Genomic DNA, 19,131 nt, shown 5'->3' with positions numbered 1-19,131 from the left:
AAATCCTCCTGCTGACAGGTTACGCTGTGTCAAACACCTGAGACCGCGAGCTTAGCTCCTCCTTTAAACTTACCTGAGAAAACGAAGGAACACTATATTTGGTTTGTAAACGGCGGCGCGGCCACATGGCGGGCAGGTCGCCGTCTTTACATTCTGGTAAACGTTTATTTTTAATTCCTCTCTTAAGTACGGTCTGATTGGCTCATATTCACATCAAACGTATACGTTTAGTTTTGGTATCATCACTTTATTTTTGAGGCGCCGGGATCGTCCATATCACGGAGCGGGCGTGCTGCGTTTCAGACCGGACAGAAAATGGGAAATTCCAGTTTCCAGAATGGAGAAGAAGCAGCTCAGTGTGAAAGTGAAACAACAGATTTATTGATCATTTCATCCACCCAACTTTTCAAAAAGGTTATTGACACGACACACATACTCTTTAATAAAGTGAAATTATTACAGGAAAAGGAAACATAAGTTAAAAAGAGCACGCTCTGACATCTATGGTACAGTTTCAGCGCCGATTCGTCCGTCCTCTGTTTTATGAAAAACTTCATCTTGATTCGCTGAGCTGGATTTCAAATGTTCGTCTCGACCCTGCAGGAAGCAAACGTTTACAGTCCGATCTCTGAAACCCGCCGCAGGTTTCTGACGGATCGCAGAAGGATGGTGCTCGTGACGCACTCGTCACTGCACGCCCGCGGGCGGCTCCACGTCCTCCATTGGTTGGCTGCTGAAGCCGCTGTCGACAGTGACGTCTGATCGAAGAGAAGAATAAGAACGAGGTGAGTGGGTCTGTTGGACGTAACGAAACGTAAACAGCACTTCGATGTTCGATGTGAGACTAAAAACAGACTCCGGTCGTCGCTGTTCTGCACACGCTCAGTACCGCCCTGCTCTATCGCTGCGGCGTGTAAAACATCAGACCTGAGCAGAGCTAACGGACGCCTCCGTCAGTTACCTGTGTTGTGTTTGTCGTCTCGGAGCTCGGCGTTCCTCAGCAGTCGGACTCCTTCTGTCAGACCGAGAGACTGCAGAGCTTCAACCAGGCCTTCGACTGCACCCCCACCCAGCTGCAAACACACACACGTTTAATCTGAGCTGCAAACACACACACGTTTAATCTGAGCTGCAAACACACACACGTTTAATCTGAGCTGCAAACACACACACGTTTAATCTGAGCTGCAAACACACACACGTTTAATCTGAGCTGCAAACACACACACGTTTAATCTGAGCTGCAAACACACACACGTTTAATCTGAGCTGCAAACACACACACGTTTAATCTGACGTCACAGAGCAGACGTCTGCACCTTAACGTGGAAGACTGCCATGAGAGTCACACTGCTGCAGTACCCACATACTCCACCAGGGGGAGCCCATGACATTCAGTTTGTTTCAGTTCTTATTCTACAGAAAATCACCTCCAGGTGCTTCACGCCGTACGTTAGAGACTCGGCAGTAATAACAGACGCGTCGCTGCTCACAGGTGTCACAGGTGTGTCTGACAACCTGATAAACAGGAAACGTTTCCTCTGAATAATAAACTGACAGCGATCATGTGACTGTGTTACTGAAATGTCTACGAGCACCCGCGATGCTTCCTGTTTGTGTCGCAGAGCTGGGACAGGTGAGCTGTTACCTGCAGCTGACAGCTGTCCAGGCGGACACGTGGGGTGCCATCACGTGAGGCCGGCTGTCAGACCCGACGCAGCCTCAGCGAGGCACGTGTGCGGTGGGCGTGGCTCTCACCTTGTAATGGTGCAGCAGCTGGCGGCAGGGCGCCGGACTGTCCTGGTACAGGTGAGTCAGCGTCATCATGCCCAACTTCTCCGCCAGTTTCTTCCAGGGGACGTCGCCGACGCTCAGCACGTCCACGAGCCGCGACAGCGTGTCCTCGTCGAGCCCCGCGCGCTCCCCCTCTGTGGCGGCATCGCAGCGTCACGTTAGCTTGTTTTTAGTAACATCTGAAAGGCGATCAGCTAAAAAGAGAAAAGCGACGAACCTTCAGCGCTGCTGGTCGTCGGTCTGATGTTCCCGCCGCCGCGCCGATCCGACTTCGGACTCTTAGATGGCGACAGCACTTTCCTGACCTGCACAGGTGATGTAGCCACACACAGCTGTTAGCGTCCTCACAAACCGACGTTCAGAAAACGCCACCTGAGCGTGTACTCTGATTACTCTGAATCGATTACCCAGCTGTTGGTCGATCACATCTGTCGTCTCTGCATCTGGAAAAGATGCTTTTATTTTGAAACTACAACTTACCTTTTGGCATTTAGCCAGGTCCAGGGGGGTGTGGCCTCCTGCAGGTCTCTTGCGGGGATTGGATGTCTTTGGGGCGACCTCTCGCTCCATCTCTTCTCTGATTGGTTCGTCTTCATCGTCTGAGGAGGAGGAGCTGAAGAAGAGCGGCTCATCGTTCTCGATGGACTTATCAGCACCTGAGGAACACCACCTTTAATCACCTGTTCATTAAACGTGGCTCCGCCTCCCCACGTGTGCGTGTCTCACCTGCAGCGATGAGCATGGAGCAGAAGGTCGGCGAGCTGAGGCTTGCGGCCAGGTGGAGCGGCGTGTTTCCTCCAAACGTGCAGGCGTTAACGTCAGCGCGGAGCTGGAAACACACAAAGACGTTGATGACATCAGAATCACGCTGCAGGTTGATGTAAACAAGCTCCGCCCCCGCTGTCTCGTTACCTCGGTGATGAGCAGGCAGGCCACCTTGAACAGGTTTTCTCTGACGGCCAGGTGGAGGGGGGTGTTCCCGCTCTTCTGCTCAGGCTCGTTTATTTTGGCTCCGCCCTCCACCAGCAGACGCAGGCAGCGCTCGCCGTCCCTCCTCACAGCCAGGTGAAGTGGGTGGAGGCCTGACGGAGAAACGTTTCGGTTACTTCAGCCTTTTATATTTCTGTGGGGGTGTGTGTGTGGGGGGGGGGGCGTCCTCTCACCGTGGAAATCGGGCATGTTGACCAGGTGGGCGTGGCATTCTCCCAGGTGAGCCAGCAGGAAGCGAAGAATGTTGTGGTCCCCGGCCAGCGCCGCCAGGTGGAGGGGGGTGCGGCCATCTTTGTCCACCAGGCTGGGGTCAGCCCCCGCCTTCAGCAGCACCTCCACCACCTTCACCTGCCGCGTGATCACCGCCAGGTGCAGGGGAGTCTGAGGAGGAGGAGGAGTCAGGGTCACGTGATGAGGATGTTTGCAGCTTCCTGCAGCGCCCTAACCTGCCCGACAGGTGTGTGCGCCGCGCTGCGATCAGGGCGCAAACAGGAAAAACTTCCCGGGACTTCACCTGCTGAAAACACCTGATCTGCCAGTTTCTGAAGGAACAGACAGGAGGGGGAGGAGCTTACCTGCTGGAGGTGGTTGGCGGTGTTGACGATGCCTTGCTGCTGGCTGCTGAGCAGCGTGTGGATCAGCTGCTGGATCACACCTGCCTGATGGTGGATGACGGCCAGGTGTAACGGTCTGGGAGGAGAAACGAACACGTGAAGCCACCAAACAAACCTCAGAGGAGAAACGTGCTCTGATTGGTTCTCAGAAACACTCACGTGTCTCCGTTTCCATCTTGGATGCCACACAGGTGTCTCTGGATGGCGAGGAGGACGCGAGCGTCTCCGGTGCTGCAGTACTGCAGCAGGGCGGTGGCGGTCTGCCGGGCGCTCTGAGAGACTCTGCTGTTGAGGGCGGCAGCTGGAAACGCATCACAGGTGGAGGTTCAGGTGAGCGAGCGTGCAGCGGCACGCCATCGGCGTACGGCGAGACGAGAACACAGTTTAGCTTCTTACCGATCTGAAGGAGCTGCTGACGCAGCGGCGAGTCGCTCTGTCCTCCCGTCTGTCTGTCGGTCTGCTGCTGAGCAGCACCTGACTGAGGGGCGGAGCCTGACATCTGAGCCCCTCCCCCATTACCGAAGCCAGGGAAAGAGACATTAAAAAAGCCTCCCGTTCCAGCTCCTCCCCCGGCGCCGTTCATCTCCTGGTGGAACTGAAATCCTGCAGAAAGAAGATTCAAAGCTCAGGACGAGGAACGCCTCGGCGCCGCGTCCGTTTGTCTGACGCCTTCCTCTCATGTTCATGCGAGGAAAACCCCTCTGATGACAATCTGAGAAACATACCGCCTCCTCCTCCTGATCCACCAAAGCCCCCGGCTCCTCCTCCTCCTCCTCTTCCTCCTCTCCAGTGCTCATAGTGAGGCAGCGGCTTCTGCTTCTTCCTCAGCACCTCCTCTTTGTCTGCGCGGGAGAGAAGACGAGACGGTGACGGAAAACAAACTTTGTGTAACGAACACCTGAGTGAGTAGGTGAGGACTGAAAGTCTGTGCAACAGTTTCCACTGTGGGAAACCCCAGAGCTGTGACCTTTAACCCCAAACATCTGCGAGCCTCTGTGGGGATTTACCGGCGGCGCCTGGTTAGAACGTGCTCGTGCAGCGTGGCGGCTCACCTAGGACTTGCGGGATGTAGGTGAACTGTTTGGGGTCACTGCTGTCGCCCGCCTTCTTCCTCCTCAGCTGCAGGAAGACGGTGACGGGCCGCTCGATCTCTGTGCTGTGATAGGCCGGCGTTTTGAACACGATGGCGTACTGCAGAGAGGAGACAGTTACTCAGTGTTAAGTGTTTTAGATTTAGACCAGCTTTGCATGAGTGAAGGCTCAAAATAATCCTTCTTTACATTACACAACCCTCAGATCACCCTTGGCCTAAAATAAGCTGTTGTAGCTCCTCCCCCTTTAAGACAATGCCAAAGAGCCTCCAACACCACGGAGAACTGCCCGTGTATGGTCTATGGGGGCGCTCTTGAGCTGAGTTTAACGCTGAACTGAACACTAAAAAACACTGACAGTCGTCTGTGTTCACTGTCACAGCTGCAGTCACATGACAGCGTGCTGTGCGTGGGGGCTTCCTGCACATCGGAAAAAGCCACCGACACTTTATTAATATTATTTTCACAATTTTCAACGTCACAAACCCACAAACCCACAAACTGCAGGTTTATTGTGTTGAAGGCTGCCTCTGTTGGTCTCTCAGCGACTCAGACGTTTCCTACGAAGCAGATCTGAGACGGCAGAGCCGCTCCTCACAGCTTCCTGTTTCCCCCAAACGCAGCCAAACGCTACTGGACGAGTTCACGCACACACACACACACACACACACATGCACACACACACGGGCGCACACACACGCACACACACACACATGCACACGCGCACACACATGCACACACACACACACACACACACACACACACACACACACACACACACACATGCACACACACACACATGCACACACGCACACACACACACACACCTACCTGTTTGTGGACGTCCGTGGGGGAGAAGTCCCCAAACGCCTCCCAGCATCCGTCCTCGTCCTCCTCGTAAAACCGGATCTCGATGTCATCTGAGGAGCACAGAGGCATGATGGGATACGTCTGCGGCCTGAGCGGCGGTGAAAACAAAGCGCTGACGGTTTGTCGTTTACCTTTCTGGACTTTGTCGCAGAGCAGGAAGATCTCGTCTCCTCCGAGCACCGAGCCGCACGTCTTGTCCATGCGGGAGATCTTCAGGTTGGAGGCGTTGGGCGACTCTGCAGGAGGAACAGACGTCAGAGCGGAGCGGCTCATTTTCAGCTTCGTTACATCGTTGACTTTAATAAACAAACTGGTTACTTCAAACACGTCTGCAAACACAGCTCATCGTTACAAAGTTCACAGCGCTCAGATCAGCTGAGCAGGACGCTCAAACCTCCGTCCAATCAGAGGCCCGAGGACGCCGCAGCACAGCGAGCTCTCGTCTAAGCTTTACTGAGGACTCACTGCTGTCGTAGATGGGGTTGGAGACGACGGGCTTCAGCGCGCGGGTGAAGGCGCCGGTGCTGTCCTGCAGGTAGGCGGTGAACTTTAACCTGACGATGTTCAGGTCCATCGTTTTGCCGAGCTCCTTGGCCTCCTTCACGATGGCCGACTCCTCGACATCTGCAAACACGCACGAGTGCGACACCTTTAATTCTGCTCGTCTGATCGTCACGTTTATGGTCTGACGTTTGTGTGCGGACATGACAGCGCGGCGTGTTCTGACGCTTAAAGAAACAGGAAGTTCACAAACTGAAAGGAGGATTCTGACTTTCTGTTTCTGAACGTCTGAAACCAAAACGATTTCACGATCACAGCAAACCACGAAACAACGACTCTGGACTGCTCAGGTGAGTCTACCTGTCAGGTGACAGTGCGGTCCTTTCAGCCGCTTCTTCTCTTCTCTCAGCCTCCGGCTCAGAACTTCAACCACGCCCTTCTTGGTCACATGGAGGATCCCCAAGTTGCTGAACCTACAGGAAGTGACATCATCCATTATGCACAGCGTCTCTTTTCTACATAAAGGTCGTGACTGCAGCGAAACACAGTCAGCGATGTGTTCAGGGTGTTTTCATTGCAGTAAGAATTCCCAACACAGAAAGCTGCGACTTCCTCTTTGGACTTTTCCCTCACAGCAGCACAAACACACAAACACACAAACACACAAACCTGCCTCTCTGTCTTTAAACTGTCTGACACTGAATCCAAACTTCAGAGCAACAAAAAAACAAAAACACATCCAACTGATAAAGAAAATAAAACAACAATAAAATAAATATTAAATAAAAAGACTCAAAGTGACCAAAGACTGACTGAAGCTGACTCTGAGGGGTCGTTGTGTTTTTAATAATAATAAGGCCAGGGGGAGGGGCTAATAATGCCATGATGTGATTGGATACTGACGAGGCGGTGAGGTCGTTGGGGCCGATGTCGATGGTGCAGGTGCCGTTTTCGACGCAGTGGCGTCCAACCAGACTGTGGGCGTGGACGCGAGGAGGGTCGGTGTGCGTCACCAGCTGGACCTCGACCCGGGCCAGACCCACGTAGTTATTGATCTGAGGAACAAAGACAGCGTTACGGTCTGCACGCCACAGGCGGGCGTCAGGCTGGACTCCATGAACAGTTTTAATAAAAATGGTGGATGTTCTGGTTACAGGTGTGTAACGATGCAGGCTGGAGGTTCTGTGTAACAGGGTCATGAATCACATTGTTATAATTACACAAAATGTGTCCTAAACCCCCAAACTGCTCCTTTTATACCTGACTTTTAGGACCTCCAAGCCTGTAGTTATGTCCATTATCAGTTAGAGCCCCTCCTCATTCTTTCTTCTTCTTCTTTGGTGCAACCCTATAAATACAGTGTAGCCCTTTTGCCTCTCCCCTTTTCTACAATTCCCCTGTGGGAGAGGTTGGTGTCATTTCTTTCCAACACTGTAAAACGCTCATATAATTCATATTTAGCCACCTGGATGTTTCTGATTGCGATTCTAGTTCAATTATTGTCATTATTAAGCCTGTTTTTGTTAGATGTTATAAGTATGTAGTATGTGTGTATCATAAATGTGTTTTAGGCGCCATAAATGCTAGCATGGATATATACTTCTTGCTAGCTTGGAAGTTGTGGTGGGTTGAGCTAACCCTCTTCCCCACTGTTTGTATTTGGTCGTAGGAGCTGGAGCGGGCAAGTTATTTACTTGGAGGTCTTTCTTTCTTTTACCTTTTTGATCAGACACAACGCAGAATCACACCGGTTACATCTGCAGTGTGAACTTTGAGCCACATGTTGCACAATTATTACACAAACATCAGAAATGTTTAAAACCTGCTGTAGGACACGAACGATAAAGAGCCCAGCACGGAGCCCAGTGGGACACCGGGTTTCACATCGTTGCCCCGCACGCCGGCTCTCTGAGGATAAACATGTTTATTATTGAGGAGAGCTCCTCCGAGCGTCTCCACGGGGAGATCAGGTGAAGCACCGAGCTGTTTCCCCCGGCTCTCCCACATTTCCTGTCCCGTTAAAAAAACTCCAAAAAGTCTTTAACTGTGACTGTGTAGAGAGCGCACGAACAGGGACGCTCATCCATTCACTGGATGCAAACTGTCAGCGATGTGCGTGAAGAACATTTGTTCCTCAAACTGTGAAGATCGGTACAAATGTGGCGCTCGCCCCCACCTGCCTGGAAACTCCACATTTCCTGATCAGCACTGATTGATTATCGGATCGTTTATCCAGAAATAAACGTCCGACTGAGTTCAGTTTCATGTCGACGTACAGAAACATTGAATGTGGCGAGGCTGTTATTGACGTGTGTTACCCACCCTCACTGTGGGGTACGTCCTCTTGTTCTTCTCGCTGGAGGCCCCCGGGAGCCCGCCGTGTGATGGCCCCTCGCACTCGTAACGGAAACGAAACCCCCTCTGTGAACACACACACGCTACAGATGAGCACAGCAGTAAAGACGAGGGAACGTCTGGATTAGTTTGAGCCGTCACAGTTTCACTTTCTCTTTGTGATCAAAGCAGCGCAACAACGTTTACAATCAGACGACGGGTCTGAAACTGTTCGTTTCAAACAGCTGCTGTGTGCACGACTCGTGATCTTAAACTTTATTAACTTTATTCTGAAGAAAAGCTAAAAATGCGACTGCGTATCAGAGCGGCGTGCAAGCTGTGCTGCGAGCGTTTGCGTCACTGCTTCAGCTCTGGTTGCGTAAACTCGGCACTTCCTTTGTCTTCAGAGCAGAACTGAGTGATTTGCATAGAGACAGTCAGCAGACGCAACCTTTAACAGCAGAAACTCCCCGTTCGTGCTCGGCTCTGTCCCGTGTGCTTATATGACTGTTGGGAAAACCCGGGATCAAAGGAAGTGACTGTTGTGTTAACGTGTGGATCAGCCCGCCGGGGAAGCACCGAGTCTGAACCAAATCTCTGCTTCCTGTTTGAGCTCCAGGTCGCAGCTTTGAGCTCATCATCACCTCACGCTCTTCAAACACTTTGTTTGTTTGTTTGCCATGCACACAACAACAAACACAACAACAAACACATTTGTGTGTCGTGCTGCTGGTGCTACGTCATCACGCTGCATCCTACCATCCTAGACTTTGTATTGTCGGAGCTTTTCTACTTCAAACTTTAAAACATCAGGATGAGATGTTAACGTTATGATGTAAACTGGTCTCAGGCTCAGGGGAATAAAACTGGACAAAGCAGCGACTCTGATCCCTGCGCGACACCATCAGCAGCACTTAATGAACGTTCATCGGTAATGCTGGCGTCTGTTAATCACGCCACCTGACCAACACAGGAACAATCACGTTTAACTTAAATAATCAGGCCCCATCTTATCTTAATGACCTTGTAGTACCATATCACCCTATTAGAGCACTTCGCTCTCGCTCTGCAGGCCTACTTGTTGTTCCTAGAGTATTTAAAAGTAGAATGGGAGGCAGAGCCTTCAGTTTTCAGGCCCCTCTTCTGTGGAACCAGCTTCCAGTTTGGATTCAGGAGACAGACACTATCTCTACTTTTAAGATTAGGCTTAAAACTTTCCTTTTTGCTAAAGCATATAGTTAGGGCTGGACCAGGTGACCCTGAATCCTCCCTTAGTTATGCTGCAATAGATGTAGGCTGCCGGGGGATTCCCATGATGCATTGAGTTTTTCCTTTCCAGTCACCTTTCTCACTCACTATGTATTAACAGACCTCTCTGTATTGAATCATATCTGTTATTAACCTCTGTCTCTCTTCCACAGCATGTCTTTATCCTGTCTTCCTTCTCTCCCCAACCAATCACAGCAGATGGCCCCGCCCCTCCCTGAGCCTGGTTCTGCCGGAGGTTTCTTCCTGTTAAAAGGGAGTTTTTCCTTCCCACTGTCGCCAAAGTGCTGCTCATAGGGGGTCATATGATTGTTGGGTTTTTCTCTGTATCTATGAAGCGCCTTGAGGCGACTGTTGTTGTGATTTGGCGCTATATAAATATAAATATATATATATATAAATAAAACTGAATTGAATTGAATTGAACCATTGTTAAAGATCTGAACCACTAATAATCCAGGTTTATCAGGCCGTCTGCGTCTTATTGCTGCGCTATGTTGTTGACGACTGCTTCGATCTTTGTCACCTCCATGTTTCCACTGCTGCCTCGTCGTGTTTGTAGAGAAACAGGAAGTAAGATGTGAGTCTCACCTGTTTGGGCTCTTCGATGATCTGGATGTACGGGCCGTGAGCTACAACACAAACACAGGTGAAGAAAAAACACTCGTCAGGCGCTGTGACTGATCGTTTCTCAAAGTCAACTTTCACTATTTCATCAGCGAGAAGCAAAATGTTACCAGACGAGTAAATTCTAGAAGGTTCGAGATGACCAGGTGTTACTCTGTTACTCGCTGGAGTTTTGTGGAGTTTCTTGTAACATGTTACAGCACTGATGCCCACTAACACACACACACACACACTTCTGGGTATGAAACCCAGACTGTACATGTTTCTAAACTGAGGGGGGGTACTGGGGCGCCCCCGGGGCAGGATCAGAGAGTCACCCTGAGCTGTTTGAGGTTGTAGCAAAACTCTGGACTTCACAAGGCTTCAAATACACTCGTGTGTTGTCAGGAGCTCCTGACTCCAGCCTGACCGTGTTCTCAGTCACCTTTGACCTTTTTAAACCAGATGTTGTGACACGCAGTGAGATGCTTCAGACAGGAGGTCAGTGTGTTAAAGGCAACAAACTGACTTAAACAACAGAAACACAAACGAGAGTCTGCAGATTGATGCTGTTTCCTACAATCTGCATCTGTTTTTCTGATTAAGGAGGAAAAACGAGCTGCGACCTGCTCCATAGTTTGACGTGACGTCGTCCTGAACGCTCACCTGTCTCAGGCATGAAGGGCTCCGTCTTTATGTCCACTGGAATATAGTCGTACGGCATGAACTGCTGCAGCTGCGGACGAACAAGCAGAAACATCTTTAACAGCTCAGACCGTTCAGCTCACGCTGCTGTCGGTGTGAAAGCACACGTTACAGTCGTGATGTAAAACGGCAGCGGGCCCAGTGTCGATCCCTGTGGAACACCTCCATCACACAGGAAGCGGCTCGTTCGTGGCGCCTCGCTCTGTGGCGCCTCGCTCTGTGGCTTACGATTGGTCGCTAGTGGACATTCCAGACTCCAGTTGCCTAGGTAACCCTTGTAAAACAGTTTCAGGGGCTTCATAACGTTCCTGTGAATCATCGATTTATCGGCAAACTGACACATCTCTGGTATCAACATGATGATCAGTTAAACGTGAATCATTAGCCTGTAAACCCCCTCGCAGGCCTCGCAGCCCCTCAGGTTTCTGCTTCTTAACGAGTTTCAAACGAATCGGTGATTTCTTACCGTAACTTAAGCGCTCTGCTCTTTAACTGCCTCCACGTGTTTAACACCTGTCTGCATGATCCAGCTGCACAGAATTCACTCATATAGAGAATGAAGAACATTTTTGCTTCACCAAATTTAAGCTTGTAAGTTGCACATTAATCCTGAGTCTGCCGCCGTCCTGACGAACGCACGGAGCTCGAACTCCAGCTGCTAACCTGAAGCAGACACCAGTGCAAACATCTGGAGCCTGTTTGTGGTGGGGCCTCCTCGAACAACTTTATTCAAACGCGTTGTTGTTGCATCAAAGCGAAAACCGACTGAAGCTCTGCGAGGCTTTGTTGTGTCACCTCTCGCCTGGTTAAATACAATACTTCTCTCAATCCTCTTAAACTGGAAACGGTGTCGTTGCTCCCGAGTCAACATCCAACACTGATCCTCGCACCGTATGGAAAGTTCTGGACTGGTTTTGTGTCGCTGCTTCCTGCTGAGGTCTCCACAGGGTTACAACAAAGAGCCCACCGCACGCTTTGATGTAAACGCGTCTCTGCGTCTAGACGTCAAATAAAACTTCACAGATGTGCAGAAAACCTCTGAATCCATTCAGGATGATGTAATCAGAGGAGACCTGAAATCATCTCGTGTCAGAACGAACGGTTAGAGCGAGGCTCGGGCACGCTCGCTGACCAGCTGGATTAAAAACACACTTCCTGTGGTGGAGAGAATAAAGACAAACGTAGAGAAAGTACTTACGTCGTGCTCGTAGCCGCCGATGAACTGGGCTTCAGTCATCCTGCAGCACAAACAGAAGAGAAGCGTAGAGAAGTCAGAGGCGTGTCGCAGGAACCATCGGCCGAGTCGCTTTAACCCCTCAGGCTGAAAGTCCCGAGAGGCGAACAAAGACGAGCGCAGCAAAGCGATCCAAAGTTCAGCAGTTTCACTTTCACGCACTCAAACGCTGCACGCCGTCTCTCCTTCCCTCCTTCTTCTGCTGTTTGTCTCTAATCTCCCCCCTCTCTCTGCCCCCTCCCCTTCCCGTATCTCGCTCTGCTTTCAGTCACTTCCTGGAAGTGGCTGAGCCGAGGAAAACCCCCAGAATCCCAGGCCTGCTGAGAGAGGAGGCGGGGCTACAGCTGCTGATGTCACTCTGCTGCTGCCGGTGAGGCAGACGAGGAAGAAGAGCAACAACAAACAAAAAGAGAAACAGAGATAAACATTCGAGCTGAAGAATAAAGACGGAGTCGACGTCCTGAGACAGTTAAACTCTAAATAACTCATGAACGACTTCAGCTTCGAATAGAAGCAGTAAATAACTGCAGCCGCACTCACAGCTTATCTCACCTCGAACCATCAGAGCGTAAACAGCTGATGAGGTCTGCAGCACGGTCACGAGAGAGCGCCCGACGGCGTTCAGCCGTCAGACCCGAGCAGTGTAACACCGACACAAATCAGCTGATTAGAGCTGAAGCCCAGCGTGAAGCTGGAAGCAGCAGACGGGGACGAACCTGCAGAGGTTACAGCTGTGCACGGCGCTCTGTCACGGCGCTCTGTCACGGCGCTCTGTCACGGCGCTCTGTCACGGCCGGGCCTGCGGCTCCGCTTCCTCTTTGCTCTCTTTTCTGTCTTTTTGTTGGTTTCTCGTTCGACTTCCTGTCCCTCGTCTAACGCCTCTGACTCAAAACTGCGAGGCTCACTGCTCTCCCAGCTTCAACCCGCTGCGACGGGACAGCCCCTCTCAGCACATCGGCCAATCAGAGCGCTGTGCAGAGACAAACCCACAAAGGTAGAGTACGAGCGAGATGAGAGAAAACCCGAGGGGAAGTCTGCAGGAATCCACAGAGGTTATTTCTTTCATGTTTCCCTGAAACCGCTTCAGTCATTCGCTTGAATTAACCTGATGAAACATTTCTTCACCTGCGGCGTGAGAAGCAGCGAACACGACGCAGACACACAAACAACAGCTGAGGCTGTTTGTGACCTCGAGCAGACGTCCCAGGCCGCTTCCAGCTTCAGCTCGTTTCCCGAAGCGTCCGGACGCTCTGCAGCCGAAGAGCTTCAGTCAGAAGAACAGCTGACAGCAGCTGCAGGGATCACCTGGTGTGTGTTATCTGGCTTCATGGATACATTCATACATCCTCTTCCCTCCCTGAAGCACCGGCACAGCACTCGCTGTCTCCAGAGGGCACGCAGCGTCCTCCGGGACGGCACACACCAGGACACCGGCTGTTTGAGCTGCTGCCGTCTGGCAGGAAGTTCAGGCTGCTGAGGTCCCGAACAAACAGACTCAAGGAGCCCTGATCAGTGCTAACAGCTGACCTGATTGGCTACCTGCCTGAACTTTTGGGGGGGGGGGGGGAGGTAACAACAACAATAATAATAATAACAATAAAAATGTGCAATAAAACATGCACTCATCCCTTTTATTTAGTTAAGTTACTGTGTTGTTTGTGTGTCGTACTAACACGGGACAGTTTCGTTGTACTGGTGCTCCAGGTGTGACTGTGCAATGACAACAAAGAGTTACCAGTCAGAGTCATCAGCATAGAAACGATGCACAACATGTGGCAGCACATGCAGTGAAAAGACGAGCGGTCCCAGACCTGAACCCTGAGGTACGCCCCCGAGATCAGACGGTTCAGGAGATCCAGATCATGTGATCCTCTGTATCAGAGCATCACCATCAACAACACATGCGATCATTAACAACAGACAAAAGAGCAGCTGCAGGCTGGAAAACCTGCAGCTGCTGGAAAACCACGTCCTCCAGACAAAGAGCAGGACGAGGGTGGAGATCTACAGGTGGAGCGTTTCATGCTTACGTAGACCGTCCCTCAGACTCACAAACATTTATAAATGTTCAAACAGACGAGACGGCGATTTACAGGCAGGACTCGACCTGTCAGTAACATTAGAAATGCTCAAAGTGATGGATCAGAACGCTCGAGCCAATAAGAAACTGAAATAATCTCAAATCAGATCCAGATTATTCACAGAGCTTCTGTCATGGAAACAAACATCAGGTAACCGCCTCGAGTATTAAAACCTTAAAAGCTGAACTTTAACTTTTCGATTCAGATAAATCAGATTGTTTCCACCAGAGCAGAAATATTTATCACCATCTCCTTTGAAAGTTTGTGATAACGATATAACTGACGATATAATTTAAAAATACTTTACAACTCCACAACTTTATTAGTGCAAAAACTCCATCAATGCATTTTCACTTAAACAAGCAGCTGTTTTTATCTGCATTAAAGTTATATAAAAATGTAACAGTGCAAATGCAAATTCCTCGCTGACAGTTTAACCAAAAGGCATTTCCAGTGGAAACTGGCCGACATATCCTCAGCATAACCATGTATAATATCCACAAAACTTAAAAAGAGGTTAAACACACACAATACGGTAATATTATGTTGAAGCACAGTACGTATCACTCCGCGAGGCTCCGCCTACGACAGCCGTAATGCTCCAACAATCCATCAAGCGGTGCGGCTTCGTGGCTTAGCAAAGTCGTACTGAAACATCTGACAGATTGTCGAGCGCCGTGCACATAAAATCGTTTCGAGGTCAGTAAACACAACCAGAGTTCATACATAAGGCACACGGGATTATAAGGGGCTCTGTTGACCTTCAGAAAAATCAAAGGATTGATTTTAAGTGCGCCGTATTTTCCAAACAACACGGTAATAACGACGGCCCGCTAGCATGCGCTACCAAAAATAGTGCTTTGTTGTGTATCTGACGAAAGCTAAACCAGTTCCACCACTGAAGCTGCATTTTTACAAACCAGTTCAGGTTCATCGTTTCATTCAACGATCCACTTTCGCTCTTCTCATTCTGTGTCACTGCCATGATTTTTCCGCCATGTGCGTATGTAAACAAAGGCACTGCGCATGCGCGTTTTACCCACATTCTATCGCCATATTTCATTTTCCTATCGCTGCCCAACATTACACCGGTGTTACCGTGAGCGGTATGATGTGACCCAGCACTGGTTTCCACACTGATAAACACATTTATGTTCTTTTTACTGCAGTGATGCGAGTGTCTGAATCCACTGTTGTTCTGTGATGAGAAGTTCAATGGAGGCGTGTAAAATCAGGAAATATTTGCCATGAGTCAGAGAATATTCCCCACATATGAACTTCTAAATAAACAGCAACAACGTCGTCTTTGCTGCCTGTTAGCAGAACAACTGCCAGAAGAACTTTAATAAACCAGGGTGTGTGTCGGCTTCACGGGACACGAACGCTGCTCTTTTAGTTTCTGAACTAGAACGACTCGAATACACCTGTTATTATTCTCACTACAATATTATTATTTCCTGTTGTTATTATTATTGCATACATACACTGAGCTGATACAGGAGTGATGAAGAAAACCGACAGCGTCTGACAGGCGCAGACAGCATCACTTATAATCCAAATCTGAGGATGAGATGGTTCGTCAGTTTTATTTTCTTATCCTGACCCGTATTAAACTGGCCCCTGCTGTAAACATCAGGCACTTCCTGCTGCTTGGCTCTGATTATGAGGAAGCAGCAACAAACTGAACGTCAGTCTGCATCGCTTTCAGGTGAGAGCCATAGAGAGTCAAACTTTCCGCTGCGCTGGGATGTTTTGTAGCAACCGCTGTTTCAGAAACAACCTCCATGCGCCTTAACGAGGTGTTAGTCATCAGCTGCTGGTTGTCACGGAAACACAAAACAGATCGAGGTCTCAGCTGGTCAGATGATTTATTTAATCTAAAACAGGCTGCTGTCGGCTTGGGACCGAAGCATCAGTCCATCCGCCGTCTCAAACAGGCTCCTGTCTCTTTAAAAACATACTTTTCTCTGATTGGACAACTTGTGGAAGCCTGCAGAGGGGCACTACGTACCTACATGTGAGCTGTGCTGAATGATGATTTATGCAATCCACGACAGAAAGCATGACGCGCTTCAGAGCGGCGGTCTGTTGGCGGTTTAAAAATGAGTTCTTTCCTGCAAATCAAGTCAGGGGCGAGGGGGTGGAGCCTACAGCCGGGGGACGCAGACACTATTTCCTCAGGTGATCGAACACACCTGGAAACCCACGCAGACACGTGGAGGACAAACACACCCGAGTGCACCAAGCGTGACGCCGTCACATTTTCACGACCTTTAACCTTTTGATTCATGTTTGTGTTTGCTCTCGTTCATCAGCTCACGGTCGACGTTTCGCTGTCAGAGGGTGAAAAACTCGTTTGGAGGACCAATCACATCGCTGCTCTTTATGTGTGTGTCTGTGTGCTGTATAAAGCGCTGTGCGTGCAGTCGGTGTAACGTTGAAGTGAAGTCGTCTGATTAAAAATGGTGAAAAGAACATGGACCCAAACGTCTTGGGTCGCAGCAGATGGCCCCGCCCCTCCCTGAGCCTGCTTCTGCTGGAGGTTTCTTCCTGTTAAAAGGGTGTTTTTCCTTCCCACTGTCGCCAAAGTGCTGCTCATAGGGGGTCATATGATTGTTGGATTTTTCTCTCTGTGTGTTATTGTAGGATCGACCTTACAGTATAAAGCGCCTTCAAGCAACTGTTGTTGTGATTTGGTGCTTTATAAATAAAGTTGAATTGAATTAATATTACTAATAACAACAACAATAATAATAATAGTGCCATGACGATCTAAAACAAAACCCTGGCGCTGCAGCGAGCAGGACAGGAAGTGAGATACACAGCCTGCTTTAACTTCAGTGCACAACATACAAAACAAACCAAAACAAAAATCACTTTTTGGAGCTTCAGGGCTTCCGTAGAAACCACAGAAACATTCCTGTGCGTCGCTGCGGTTTGAGCAACAGGATTCCAAAACATCTCACAACAAACAGGAAACGCATCACAGCACATTACAGGGTTAACAGCAGACGTACCGCAGGGCTCCTGCCATGGCTCAGCGCTGATGATGATGATGATGAGGAGGAGGCAGCTGACCTGTTCTTCCTCCTTCAGGGATTTTCCTGTGGATGGTAAGCGAAGGGTTAATGACACAGCTCGGTGCTGATGGAGTCACATCAGTGGGAATTTCCACCCTCCTCCTCCTCTCTGATGTTTGGGGACGATCAGGGAGCTCAGGCCCAACAGTCTGCCTTCACCACAGCCTCAGTTTCACAGGGTTAGCTTAGCACAAACACTGAGAACCAATGGAAACTGTTAGCCTAAAAACCCAACAGAGCCACTGAAGTGTGCCTGTCAGCTGAGAGGAGGAGCAGCTCTGGAAAGGTCACATTTACATCTGCTTTCATGTGTTTTTGGAAAAATGTTTTTCAAAAGTTTTTCAAGCTACTCAGAAAAATTCATCTTTCAAAGAAAATTATGAATTTTTTTCGATGATTTGCAAACCAAACGACGCGTTTAGGCGCCGTCAGAACTTTCTGTCCTACAAACAGACGAGGAAGACTTTCTGAACTTGTGACTCTCCTCAGCTTCTTTAATCCGCTTTGATATTTTCACGTCTGTAAGGTAGAAATTCTCCTTTCATTCATTTTTCCAGAGCGGACAGAAAAGTCTCATTTTAATGCAGCACCATCAGCACCACATCTGTGCTCCGCGAGCGTCACGTGACTGTTGGCTGCTGTCTGTTGTATATGTGTGAGTCTGTGAGCACCTTGAGGCGACTGCTGTTGTGTTTGTGCTTTATAAATAAAACAGACAAGATGATTAAATCTTGTGAACATCTCTTTTGATCATATTTACAGTGATGACGTCTGTGGATGTCATCAGAGCGCCTTAAAGGAAAACTTCAGGGTCAGAGTTCAGTGTCATAACGATGAATGTTCCCTAACCCTGCAGATGTCTCAGCACGGCTGTTTCACGGGTTCGTTTTGGGGAAATGTGCGAGCAGAGCCACACGCGTTGGATCCAACGTGAACACCTGGATGGAGATGATGCAGGTGTGGTGGAGCGCCGACGGCAGGGCTGGCGTGCAGCACGCTTCCTGTTAGAAAGGCCTTGTTTCCTCTGGAACGTCTTTCAGGTACATCTGAGACGCAGGTGGGCCACGCCGAGACCACCACACGCCACACTGGAAGTCCTCACTCCGCGGCCCCTCGGCAGGCTTCCGGAAACTGGCGAATCTGAGGGCTCGGTGTGCGGTAAAGGATCATTTTGACCTGTGAAGCAGCTCAAACCCCAGGAGCCGAGCGGCTATTTAACTGGATTCTTTGCGCCTGACAACAAACACGAGCCTGGATTATAGAAGCAGAACGAGCCGGTTTAAACATCACAGCGCAAGCGCAACACCTCCACACGTCACCTGCATCAAACACAGCCAGCGCTGAAACAACCCAATAATCGATCATCAATAATCCTCAGTGATCGAGTAACAGCTGCTCACGTCACCCCGAATGTTTGTCACGCGAAAATGAGGCACATTAAAGTCCGGCTGTGGTGGAATCACCTGTTACAGGTTCCAGCGCTCGGTTATTAATTTTATTTTATTGATCAGCAGTTTGACTTTAAACGAAGTTAAAGAAACGTTACCTGCGTGCAGCTCTCAACGTTCCCTTCAGTCTGGAAACTCCAAACTGGATTCAGCAACAAGACCAAGATCACAACCCCGAGGTCACGTCCTGCTCCCGATTTTCAAAATAAAGGTAAGAACCCTGCACCTCTGATGTGAAGCGAACAGGAGAGAAATCAGTGTGAAAAACATTCAAACGAGAAGAGAAAAAAACAACAAAAAAGGAGGACATTAAAACAATAACAGTCTCAAAAAATATTCAGGAAAATTAAAAAACAGCATTTCAAATGTTTTTTATTTATTTATATATCAAACATTCATGTTATCTTAATTTTTATTTATTTCCTCTGAACTCATCGACTGTAATACATTCAGTTCAGAGATATCACTGTTTCATTTGAATTTTTAGATTTTATGTTTATTTAAAATTCTCCAGATA

The 19,131-nt window shown here is 49.4% G+C and overlaps 1 protein-coding gene across 8 annotated transcripts; it reads right to left on the bottom strand.

The window, feature by feature from the left end:
* Window positions 1-246: 246 nt before the first annotated feature.
* Window positions 247-18,845, bottom strand: nfkb2 (nuclear factor of kappa light polypeptide gene enhancer in B-cells 2 (p49/p100)). 8 transcript variants are annotated; one of them, XM_085183163.1, is made up of 24 exons: window positions 18,713-18,845; window positions 17,104-17,190; window positions 11,970-12,009; window positions 10,733-10,802; window positions 10,052-10,092; window positions 8,183-8,281; window positions 6,764-6,915; window positions 6,221-6,333; window positions 5,825-5,983; window positions 5,491-5,595; window positions 5,321-5,409; window positions 4,451-4,589; window positions 4,124-4,240; window positions 3,795-4,001; window positions 3,558-3,699; window positions 3,360-3,474; window positions 2,958-3,165; window positions 2,707-2,876; window positions 2,521-2,623; window positions 2,275-2,450; window positions 2,012-2,099; window positions 1,759-1,928; window positions 962-1,073; window positions 247-758 (listed from the first exon to the last, which is right to left on the bottom strand). In XM_085183163.1, the coding sequence occupies exons 2-24, from the start codon at window positions 17,118-17,120 to the stop codon at window positions 688-690; spliced, it is 2,703 nt and encodes a 900-aa protein (XP_085039289.1). In that variant the 5' UTR covers window positions 17,121-17,190; window positions 18,713-18,845; the 3' UTR covers window positions 247-687. The 8 variants fall into 8 exon arrangements, with proteins under 8 accessions (XP_085039289.1, XP_085039290.1, XP_085039291.1 ...); XM_085183164.1 differs by having other exon boundaries at window positions 17,927-18,764; XM_085183165.1 differs by having other exon boundaries at window positions 18,016-18,764.
* Between the last annotated feature and the right edge of the window lie 286 nt (window positions 18,846-19,131).

The sequence above is a fragment of the Neolamprologus multifasciatus genome, chromosome 13 (genome assembly GCF_963576455.1).
Source record: "Neolamprologus multifasciatus chromosome 13, fNeoMul1.2, whole genome shotgun sequence".
Taxonomy (NCBI): Eukaryota; Metazoa; Chordata; class Actinopteri; order Cichliformes; family Cichlidae; genus Neolamprologus; species Neolamprologus multifasciatus.
This window is presented reverse-complemented; position numbering and strand designations above follow the sequence as displayed.